The sequence below is a fragment of the Branchiostoma floridae genome, chromosome 13 (genome assembly GCF_000003815.2).
Source record: "Branchiostoma floridae strain S238N-H82 chromosome 13, Bfl_VNyyK, whole genome shotgun sequence".
Lineage (NCBI taxonomy): Eukaryota > Metazoa > Chordata > Leptocardii > Amphioxiformes > Branchiostomatidae > Branchiostoma > Branchiostoma floridae.
In genome coordinates, this window is record NC_049991.1 from 17,214,814 (window position 1) to 17,227,316 (window position 12,503).

The 12,503-nt window shown below is 43.0% G+C and overlaps 1 protein-coding gene across 4 annotated transcripts in view; it reads right to left on the reverse strand.

The window, feature by feature from the left end:
- LOC118429152 (aquaporin-8-like) overlaps nucleotides 1-12,503 on the reverse strand; it is a 37,647-nt gene that overhangs the window by 14,799 nt on the left and 10,345 nt on the right. For 2 of the 4 annotated variants that reach the window (XM_035839576.1, XM_035839573.1), the window contains exons 7-8: nucleotides 12,178-12,296; nucleotides 10,857-10,934 (exon numbers count right to left, since the gene is read on the reverse strand). The exons of 1 other annotated variant lie outside the window; for it this stretch is intronic. In XM_035839576.1, the coding sequence (XP_035695469.1) occupies nucleotides 12,191-12,296 (106 nt within the window). In that variant the 3' untranslated portion in view covers nucleotides 10,857-10,934; nucleotides 12,178-12,190. Of the gene's footprint in view, nucleotides 1-10,736; nucleotides 10,935-12,177; nucleotides 12,297-12,503 lie in introns of those variants that run through there. One more of the 4 variants, XM_035839574.1, reaches the window with a different exon arrangement.

Sequence of the window (12,503 nt, forward strand, 5' to 3'; positions counted from 1 at the left end):
CTACGTGATGACCTGACGTCGGGACGAGAACAAAGGCTAAAGTGCACTTCGCACCTTGACGACAGCGGTATGTGCCGCCCCAAGTTCTTAACCTTTTCAATCAGAACTGTGTTTGGTTGGGGACCCTCCATTATATATCCTTTTCTTCAGGTTGAGGTTTGGACGTTCTGTGTGACGCGTTACCATTGTTATATTTTGGCAGTGTGTGTGTGTGTGTGAACACGACACAGTGATTCAGCAAGAATGCCTGAATTAATTGACCTGATGTTTGGTAACCATGTGCGTAGGTCTCTATTAGACCTTATAATGATTTGATTTGGGGCTTCCTATCAGCTTTCTATGGTACTGCAGTAGAATTTCCGGTTGTGATATCTCAAAGCTCAGTAACTGATGCTGTGCTGAAGTATTTTGGTCCATAATTCTAGTATTCTTGAACGATCGGTAGGAGAGGCAGATTCGTTAACGTAGATAATACAGGATTGTCAAGCTGGCACCCTCGTTTTAGAATCATTTATTGCCAATGGAAAGGAGACACTTGGTGTAACACACATATCCTGGCGGTTTACAAAATAACTGCAGTAAAGCTTGTGTACACACGTCAGTACATTTGCATCTTTGTGATTCTAGCTCCAATAAGTATGCACTTCACACGCACGTAAATACCCCTCAAATGACTATTGTTACATTATACGCAGATAGATATTTCTAATTTTGATAAACAAAACATTTTGATACAAAATATTCAACGACAGTAACAACGTTTTCATCCTATATGCTATAATTAACTGTTAAAGCAACTGAGCTCTATGGATACGTATTCTGTTACCTTTCTTTAAAAAGGCGTTTTTTGCACAGTTATAGATACGATCATTCCTTTGTACCCTAGATGCAACTATATTGAGAAATACTAAGGAATAAAATAAGCATATACGACGTGATAAGAAATACTGGAGTGATAATACATTGAAACTGATGAAGATCACATGTGTACTCTCCAAGCAGATCGTACTATGGCATAAGATGGTACTAAACTGGCCAAGGAGTGTAGTCAGCCACGAGGTGTACATAAACCAAACACACTCCTAGCCTGGCTTCACTCCTCTGACAGCTTTTGATATCTTTTAATGCCACCGTAGGATCTACATGGAGATTACACATGTGTACAATCCGGTGAAGCTCATCATGCTTTTGTCTCGACCCTCTTCCCTGACCGCTTCGAATAGGTCAGCATCTTCGACAGGAGACGCCGATCTCCACTGGCCATCAACAACCTTGAATAAAACAGGTTGGGTTGAAACAATTTTAAGCTCCTAAGAAAAACAAAACAAAAGCTCTTAAGAAAGAAAAAAACAGCTTCAAGTTAATTGAATAATTTTGTGATGTGTTGCAGTCAGTGACAAAATATGAATGTTCGTCAGGTCACGTGACCCAAGTGATCTAGGTCATACTCCAGTCATCCAGGTAATAAGATACTCCAAAAAACAGTTACTCAAGCAACTGGAGATGAACGGTCAGACGTTTCAGACAGCCATCCGGTGCCTTTCGTCAGTGACACTGTAGGTATATGATTATTCTGTTCCTACCTGTATATCCCAGCTGAGATCAGTCCGCCCAGTATCGGCCCCACCCACCAGACGTAGTGGTCATCCCAAAGGCCGGACGCCACAGCCGGGCCGAACGAGCGGGCTGGGTTCATGGAGCCGCCCGAGTATGGGCCACTGGAGGTGCGGGGAGGGTAAAGACAAGGTTAGAGCTTTGATATGACATTTAACTACCTGTGCTCATAGAGAAAAGAATGCAATTGTAACGTCGGATGAACGCATAGTTGTACTTTTCTTTGAAATGATTCAGAGATTTACTGTTCTAATGTTGAACGAACTAGCGGTTGAACAAAGATAGGGGCGACCATGCACATTTCCACCATACACATAATTCTCAAGAGTAATTTGTGCTTCAGTAAAGAACTATTCAAAGACGCGTAAGGCCTCTTTCTGACCAAAATAAGCTTCTTAAGTTCTTTAGATGGGAAATAGAAGCAAATCTACGTACCCGCACAAAATGCCGACCACCACGGCCAGTCCGATCGCCAGCGGTGGGAGAGGCTGTTTCTTGTACTCGGTATCCACCCCGCACATGAGGATGATCAGCACAAGGAAGGCAGTGATGAGGACTTCACACAGAATAGCGCCCCCAGCGGTCACCCCCGGCCCTACAGAGTGTGCCCCGCCATTACATAGTGCGTAGGTTGTGTTTGGTAAGATGGCCTGGAGAAATCGTATCATCGCATCATTTAAGTTTCTTTGTATATTCAATAGATTCATCTCACAACATTTTTGTACTTTGAGCCGAAAATATTCAGGCGAAGGTCACACAGGGTCACTTTTACATGCGTTTTAACTTGTGGCCAATTCAAGACAGGCCTTTCTTTGGGGAGTTGTAAGAGAATCGTACATTGATGAGACAGTGCCGGGAGTATATGTTTTGATTTGGTTAAAAAAGAATTTTCGTCATTTTTTAGGCAAGTGCAGACCCCTAATTTCAAGTGGCCAGTTCCTATCAACTTTACGTCATCAGGAAAACAATATGGCGACAATGTTTGAAACGCCGAAACTTTCGTCATATACAAAAGTCTTTGAAATTAGACTTTTTGGATACTCGGTGCTGCAAGCCGCTGTGTGAGGTGAGTTATTATTACCTGAATATTCACGGATACTATCATGACAATATGAACATGTCTATTTTTACATTACCTTGGATACTCAACCGAAGTACTCTTGAGCTACACTCTACTTAGCTATGAGAAACGACTCACTCTTCAGTACCCAACTCCTTGATTTGTAGCCGATGCCCATAACAATATAAACGTCGACCTGAATATCTTGACCATTTGACAAAGTGTATGTACGGGCGTAATCAATGTCTTTTATCTGCAATTGTACGACTACATGTGTTACCTTGGTAAAGTAAGCTCCGGTTATTGACCCCGTTATCTGGGCGATGACGTAAGGGATGACCAAAATAGGCTGGAATCCACCAGACAAGGTGATTGCCATGGTAACGGCGGGGTTTAAGTGTGCACCACTGTGTCAGGACAGTAGAAGGAAAAATTTATTACCTTCAACAGGAAGGTTACGTTTTAGGTGCTTTGTCTGCTTTGTGTGAGTACTTTGTGTTTGTGTTCTCTCTGTGTGTTTGTGTGTGTGTGTGTGTGTATGCGTGTGTGTTTGTGTGTGTGTGTATGTGTGTGTGTGTTTGTGTGTGTGTGTGTGTGTGTGTGTGTATGTGTGTGTGTGTTTGTGTGTGTGTGTGTGTTTGTGTGTGTGTGTGTTTGTGTGTGTGTGTGTGTTTGTGTGTGTGTGTGTGTGTTTGTTTGTGTGTGTTTGTGTGTGTGTTTGTGTGTGTTTGTGTGTGTGTGTTTGTGTGTGTGTTTGTGCGCGCGTGTGTGTGTGTAGACAGCATAACTCGGAAGCTTTAAGTGGATCCTTATGATAGATGATGTGGGTACCTTTCGGGGAAACAAAGGTCTAGTGCGATGTTGGGCCCCCTAGCAGTTTTAACACTACTGCAGCGGACCTTCCGATTTTGATATCATCCGTTCTGATCTGGACATCCTATGGTCGTGAACTCGTGATAGTTGAGTGTTAGGATAGCTCTTGCTTCAAAGTTGATTCAGATATTTTTAAACATTCTGCGTTTGCCATGTTACGATTTACAAGTATGAACAGCGAAAAGAATGCTGTTCACACGGCATTAAATTACTTTAATGTGCACTATTTCACCACAGTCATTGTTAGAAATGTAAAATGCCAAGATAGCTATTGGTTGCCGTAACAGTGACGTCATACCTGACTGGTCCAATGGCGACGACGAGCGAGACGATGGCGAACCCGTTGGTAAGGGCCACGCCTGTCAACCAAGTGGGCCCTGCAGTACTGAAATAAGCTGGGCAACAAATGTATACTGTGGTTTAAACTTGTCACTGATTGCGTTGAGAACGTTCGTACAGAGTGCACTAAACTTTACTGATAATAGTGTAATTTTGGTCCCGACCGGGCATCGGGTCGAATTGAAGTCGAACTTAAAATGAACCCGGGACCCAGTAACAAACAGACGCCGTGCGTACCCATGAGGAAACAATGAGGAGTACCCCCGGTATCCGGCAGTCCACCGGGACAAATTTGTGGCCGCTACATCCTTAACTAGGGCTGGGTATCGGTACAGCGTACCGGTACAAAACCGGTTTTTCTTATTGGACCGGTCCAGAAAAACCGGACCTGAAAAAAATTAGGTGCACCGGATGTTGGACCGATTAGAAAATTAACAGATTATTTTATCAGTCATTCACACGTTTTGGCGCTTGCAGGTGGAAGAAAATGACAAGAGTGAAGTAGAGTAGAGTTTATAGTAATTTCTACCAAGTTTTACAGCCAATCGTACAGGTGCAGTTAGCGTTGTAGGATTTCAAAACGCCAGTGTAAGTCTAATACTCCACCAAACAGATTTCTATGTAGTGAAATAGACCATTGGTATGAGTCAAACTGAATCAGGTCCAGGTTCAGGTCCGGACCTTGACCTAATCCTTTGGACCTGAACCGGACCTGGACCTGAATTTTCTGTACCGGTACCCAGCCCTATCCTTGACCGGCACCGGTGCACCGGTACTTATGTCTGCAATACAGCCTAGTATATAATAGAATGCCCAACTGCAGCCTCGTTCTTGTGCCAAAACCCCAGATAGCCCCGGGAAATCCAACATGACCACCATAACTGGAATTAGCTTTATCGGGACCAAGACATAAGGCTTATCAGTGAAAGTATCAAAGGCTTTCTTCTCAAAATTACATTCGATTCAGATACTAATTTATATACAGGTTAAACTACACATGCGGGCTTTTCTCCACCACTAATGCTAACGTCACATTTGCACAAAGGGGCCCGGCCGGGTAGGTTAGTGGCTGAATTGTTGCACTGTCGGGCGGGACCCCGTGAGACCCCCGGCGGCTGCCGGGCTATTTTGGGGCTCGGGCGGGGCCCCGGTTGATTCTAAGTCGGACTTAAAAACAACCAGGCCCCGGGCAGGAAAATACACCGAATCAAAGCCGTCAGCCAATCGTGAACACATCGGTAGGGTCCCTCACAGTACCTGCCCGGTACCCGCCCGGTACCCCGACGGTACTCGACGGTACAGGCCCAACGTTGTTGCAGTACAAACTATTGCATCTGTTGTGTCATCCCGGAACACCGCCAGGGCCGCTGACGGGTCCCTAGGTCATCAAAAAGGACAATTTGGACCATGGTCACATTTCCACATAGGGACCCTGGCGGGTAATTTACGGACTGTTTTGGGGCTCTTCCGGTCGGGGTCCTGTTGGTCTCCCAGCGGCTGCAGGGTTATTTTTGGCCTCGGGCGGGGCCCCGGTTGGTTTTAAGTCGGACTTAAAATGAACCGGGCTCCCGGTGTGGAAATTATTAGGGAAATATCATCAGTAAAAAACTCACTTTCTACTCTTCTCAATGGAAGGTCCCACACCCATGAGGACTAAAAGACTAAAAGTCGCAAGAATGTTCTCGCATTTATAGCTTGCTCATCAGCGTATTCTACTAGTATTATTACTACGTGGCGCATTTGCAAAAGTCAACGAAGACGAGCCAACCAATGCTTATATACCCCCCCCCCCTAAAGAAAAACCAAAAATGCATGATGGTCGTGGTTCGCGGAGCGTACGACAGGGGCCATACTGTTATCTACAAGGGGTGAATCGGCCGACCCACTGCCAGACCCCTACGGGGTACCCGTGGACATCCCCAGGGCAGCTCACGGTTGCCTGCCGAACATCGAGCGATAAAGGGTTAAAGCATACGACTATTGCACGAAAGCCTCCGGAATGCCCACCGGAGCCCCCCGGGACTTCTAACGGTACGCGTGAAGAAAAAATGATTTGTGACTGTGTGAGCCGATGTCTACCAGCTTCAGAGCCGATGTCTACCAGCTTCAGAGCTACATCGGTTAGACACCGCGCGGACACCCTGGGTAATGTGACGTAGGCCTAAAAAGGCCTTCACACTGAAACCGAATAAGCAGTGCCAGCCAGAATGAAGAATGTGCAAAATGTGCCTTGATGAAACGTCGTGTATGCTATCTGAAATATTTCAGCTCCTTGGTTTATCTTTTATTACTGAATCACCACACCGTTGACGTGTTGTACATAGGGCTGGGTACCGGTACAGAAAATTCAGGTCCAGGTCCGGTTCAGGTCCAAAGGATCAGGTCCAGGTCCGGACCTGAACCTGGACCTGATTCAGTATGACTCATACCAATGGTGCATTTCACTAGACAGAAATCTGTCTGGTGGAGTATTAGACTTTTAAACTGGCGTTTTAAAATACTACAACGCTAACTGCACCTGTACGATTGACTGTAAACCTTGGTAGAAATTACTATAAACTCTACTCTACTTCACTCTTGTCATTTTCTTCCAACTGCAAGCGCCAAAACGTGTGAATGCCTGATAAAATGATATGTTAATTTTCTAATCGGTCCAACATCCGGTCCACCTATTTTTTTCAGGTCCGGTTTTTCTGGACCGGTCCAATAAGAAAAACCAGTTTTGTACCGGTACGCTGTACCGATACCCAGCCCTAGTTGTACCTGTGGCAATGCTGATGATGAAGATGAAGAGGGTCATCCCGACATACTCGGTGAGGCAGGGCAGGACGTACGTGTCGTACAGCGGCGATGAGGAGTCCTCAGGTCTCTCATCAGGCGGGCCGTCCTTGGGAATCGTTACTGTTGTAGAGCTGACCGGTGGTGGGATGTGGCGGAGCTGTAGGCTCGTATCTTCATAATGTGCGCGGCCTTTTACGTTGGTCGGGTCTGTCGAAGAAAAGTCATTGTACGTCCCGCTTGTACTCGCAATTCATTCTTTTATTCATCTATCCATTCATTCATTCGTTCGTTTGTTCGTCCATTCGTCCAACGATCCATCCATCCATCCGTTCATCCGATCATTCATTGGCTCACCTTTGTACTTCATTCTCTATTCTCTATTCTTCAGCCGAGATATCTGACAAGAACAATAAGTACTTTATGATACAAGTCAGCAGGACTGCTCCCGATATTATTTTTGTGTGTTCAGGGCAACATGACTTGCATGTGTTGAAGACCTCTTAAGACAGTCTCTTAAGGGTGCAAGCAGCTAAAACGAAACGCTTTGTCATTCTGGTCTTTTTTGCTGATTCACCCCGAGCTTTTACAAGACTACAGAACGGGAGGAAGAGAAAAATAAGTCCAAGGTGTTACCGTTTCGTAGAAGACTAAAGCCCCGGTCACAAGAATGACTCACATGCCAAACAATATTTTCCAACTTTTTCTTTGTTTCTAAAGTGTCATTTACCTGCTTGTATATTTCTGGCAAGTCACCTGCAGGCATGAATGGTAATTATCCCCTTCTAAACCTTGACATGTGCGATAAGATGATAGTTTGTCCTTGTGAGTACAAAGGTGAGCCATTTAGGACATGACCCTATCTGTGTGATATCATATTGGAACCAGACAGTTCCATGTATGTATCAGACACTAACATTATGTTTTGTATTTGTACTCGTATGTAAAATTCGTGCCACTACCACAAGAACCAAATCAAATCAATCAAATCAATTTACTGAAATCTAAGCCTTGTTCACCGTTACGGAATCTCCAAAATACCAGTAGTTTCACTGACCAGACAGACGTTACTGATTCATACTTAAGTATAACGTCAATAGTATTTTTGTGAAACCATGTCCATGATTTCACGTGGCAATAATCATGATGGCCTTCTTTCAGTTGAAGTGCAACCAAGCGAAAAAGATTCCTACCTCACTCAACCGGTTTCCAACAGACATGTTCGTGCGCTACAGGCCTGTCGACAGACATATCCGCCATTTTTCTTGATTGATCTTTCTTGTCTGACCAAGGTTTCCGTGTAAAGATTTGCTTGTCCTTCGGAAGACAGACCTTAACTCATTCATGACATATACGGATATGTATGATATCATGTTGGAACCATAAATAGTAAATAATTCCATATATCTGATACCCCATTTGCGGCTAATTTTGTGTATGTCCAACGATAACCCCCCTACAGCTTTACCTAGCAAACAGAAGTTTCTGAATACATATTCTTATAAATGGGCAACATCATTTTAGTTAGAGTAAACTTTTCTTACAACGAACTTGCTGATTTTAACGATCATTCGTGACAAATTACACAGGGCGTTCTCTCAGTTGAAGCGCAACCAAGTGAATAAGTCAGTTGCCCGCCCGCCTATGCAACAGGGGAACAGACATGTCCGTACACTACAGGCCTGTCGACAGACATAAATTTAAACGTTCGTAACAACAACTTACCTGTAGTTCTAGAAGGATGTCCCGGTTGTTCTCCTGTTCTGGACATGACGAACACCGGTGCGACGTCTTCAGTTTTCGTGACGTTGTTGCCGAAATCTTAGCAATGAGACCTGTTCGACTTCACTGGTGACTAACTTTAGCTATACCGTGTTGGCTGTACAATCTGAGGCAACTTGAAGCCGCGGGCGCGGGCGGCTAATTATGGAACCCTGTTCTTCTGGATTTGTACTGATCACCCTTGCATGGATGAGTGGGGCTGTGAGTGGGGGTAGAGGTCAAGGCAACAAACCTAACATATATACATGTCTTTTTGTGCAGATCGGTTAGGCCTCCTTTCCACTAGACGGCAATCACGCTGCGCTCTCACTGCGACCTAAATAGGATATGTGTAACCTTTACTTTTACACTGGGTATATCATACAAAATGTAAAAGTGTGACTGAGAAGACAATAAAACACACAAAAGATTCGTTTTTTTTCTATACAATTCGTTAAGCGATATGTCAAATTTTAGGTCACAGAGAGAGCGCGGCGAGAGCGCCGTCCTAGTGGAAAGGGGGTATTAGAGCGTAGTCACATAGGTCGTGCGATCGTCGTACGATCGCTAACTTCGGGCTATTTGGAGGACAAAAACGTACGTCTCTTGCGAAATTCAACTGTCTTGATACACAAAATGCTGTTTTGAATCCATGTCGGTGGTTGGTTCTGTCACGGACTGCTTGAAAGTCCTATAGATATGGCCTCCAAATCGTACGACGATCGCGCTTCTTCTGTCTCTATCTATATACACAAAATGTTGGTTTGTTATGTGACCGTGCCCTTTGTCAAATTAAAGACTAAGGTCGATTTATTCATTCAGTTCTCTATTCTTCAGTAGAGATGGCTAACAAGAATAATAAGTGCTTGTTGGTACAAGTCAGCAAGACTCGTGATTTTTGTATTCAAGACTACATGACTTGCATGTGTTGAAGACCTCTTAAGAGAGTCTCTTAAGGGCGCACGCAGCCAAAACAAAACATTTTGTGATTCCAGCGCATTTTGCTGATTCATCCCAAGGTAGAAGGGGAGGTGGGGAAATACATGTATGATAAGTCCAAGGTGTTACCGTTACAGAGAAGATTAAGCCAGACACGGAGAAAGTCACGTGCACTGTATCCTGTTTAACATTATAACAGTTGTAATAATAATAATGATAATAATGCTTTATTGCAAAAGTCATGCCCATGGGGCTAATTGCAGGTGAACAAAAAGAAATACACGAAATGATCGAATGTGGTCTAACTCTAAATACAGGTAAATAATCTAAATTCTAACATACAAATATCAAATGTCTGAATGTACATACGCGTATACGGTACAGAATGTGACAGTAATTGAAGTCTTGTGTCAACTAGTCACTTACAATTCCCACAGCTACATTCAACAATACTTCAATTTCTGAATACAAGCTAAAGATAAAAAAAACATTGCTGACCCTACCTAATGTCTTTGTCATCTATTCTATATGCATATAAGCTTTATTAACGTTCTGTTTACCAAATAATGTAGATATACGCTCAGTCTATCATTTAAGTTTATAACCATTTTATGTGATAAAAGTATACATTATACATGACATATGAATTGATATTGTGCTATTCCAGTTAACGTTGTCTCATTGCATACACTCTGTATCTAAGATACTCAAATACGTTCTTAACATATACATCATGTTTATAACCGTATATCATAATCTCATACTATCTTACTTGGAGTAATAATTCTGAATACATAATTTTAATACAGGTAAATCTTTACCCCCGTTCAAATGCCTAAATCTAGAAGTTAGACTTCTGGGCTTACATGCTACTTTTAATGCATCATTTTGATAAGGAATATGCACAGTTAAGATATATTGTAAGAAAACGCTTTCAAGATTTTTAACATCGTATCTTTGGCTTCATCAGGCTTCGCCTGTCTCATGTACAAAACCCAAGTGCTTTTTTCATGTTTAGAATAGCTGCGCCTAGCGATATCACGGGTGCGGTGGGGGCGAGGGGGCAGAGTTACTAAGGGTGGTATCGCACTGCACTTGGGGCACCGGTGTGGCACTGCGCGTTTCGAAAGATTACTCAACGAATTAAATAGATAAAGAACGAATCTTCTTATAATACTTTTTGTGTATTTTGTTGTCTTCAAAGTCATACGTATTACGCAATATCTGGACTACTCAACGAATTGAATAGATAAAGAACGAATTTTCTTATAATACGTTTTGTGTATTTTGTTGTCTTCAAAGTCATACGTATTACGTAATATCTAGACTATAAAAATAAACGGCGAAAATAACACAACAGTGCCACAGTGAACTAACCCCGCAGTGCCGCACCAGTGCCCCAAGTGCAGTGAGATACCGTAAGGGCAGCTGCTAATGACGGCCATCGCAATCATAGTAATCATCGCCTTTTCCCGCCTTCCGCGCTTTCCATGGGAGTTGATTTTTTTAGTAACGTAACGTTTCGTCAATTTTGAATAGAAGTCGCCGATCGTTGCTCGCCAAGAAGGACCTAAAACAAACAAAGAGATTATTGTTTTGAGGTTGCATCGTCATTGAGACCTGGACTAACACAGGAAAGCTTTATTTACACAACAAAAATACAGTGACTTTGGCACGTTCAATTACAAATAGGAAATAAAAATACAAGACAAGGTATGAACATTAAACGCAACGTAGAATAAATTTTAAACGAGTTATTTATTGACAAGACGAGACAAAATGCACTGAAACGTTTCACAGGGTCAGAAGAAGAAAATAGGATAATGTGATTAAGGGTTAATGACCCGCCCCGAGGTGTATATGCTGTCATAACGCCTGGTCCTTTGCTATAACCACCGAATAAAACCACCGAGTGAGCGAAGCATGCCAGCGGAGTTAACTGGTCTCAAACCATACTCCTTGGACAGCCAAATCTTCTAGCATGGTATATGTCTATATTTCTATTAGGCCGGAATCTATGCGTCATAATCAACGTGGAACGGGGCTTCTGATTGGTCCGCGGGCCTGGCTATATAAGAATACAACATAAATCCACAAATTGCTATACAAACAAAAGTTTACCTGAAAGGAAAGCGAAATGAAGGAATGAAGGACCTGGAAGTGATCACCTTTGAATCACAGAGGCAGAAATTGAAAGTGCACAATAAACAAACAAACAATCAAACAAACAATGATATATAATCATCAAGGTTTCCTCCACCAGAACTATCGTATGTGGGATTCCACAGAGCAGAGACCGATGAGTGTCCAAAACGTTTGTTAAATCTGGATTTTCATAAATGTTACACTATTCTGTCTGGAGTCTGTTTGCATTTACAATACAACAAATAACGTAAAATGCTTAGAACAAAAAATATATACAATTTGTAAACAGACCAACAGGATGTTGGCAGATTAGTCAATGGTTGTCACTCAATGAGCACAAAGGTCTTTCAATCGATCGGCCTCTCAATAATCTTTCAATGATCATTGTTCCATGATCTCCTAGGTTTTCTATGATTTCAATGATCTCCTAGGGTTTCTTTGATTTTAAATATATGACCCATTGGTTTGGTTTGGTAATATGTCCGCTTGAATGTCTTTAAGGCCCGCTGATGATCTTTCTTTGATCTCCAAAATGTTCAAATAGCATCTCTGTAATCTTTTAAATTTCAAATTTGAATGAACAATTGTCTTGCCATGATTTCAATAGCCAATCATCTTTGTTCGGTTTTCCAACGGTCTTCAGTCTGTGCGTGGAAATGTGGCCTTACCTAATAAGGACCGTCATAATGACGTCTCCCTATCGGCCACCTCCAGAACTTCCCACGTGACCTGCCGCGTCACCGCCGGCTCCGCTGGTCTTACGCACGTGGCCTTGGAGCCGAGGGCGCTACGGCGGAAGGAACGGGTGGGTAGTCTTCAAGCAGATGTCGAGATCATAGTATTTTCGAGAACTGTTTATTTATCACATTTATTTTAGCCTCCATAGCAGGCTCTCTATGGCTTTTTTTTGGCTCATAATACACTTTTGCTGGACATTTCTTTTTGTACAGGGTCGCTGATTGCTGGTCTTTTCTGACTGCTGGCCTCCATAGCA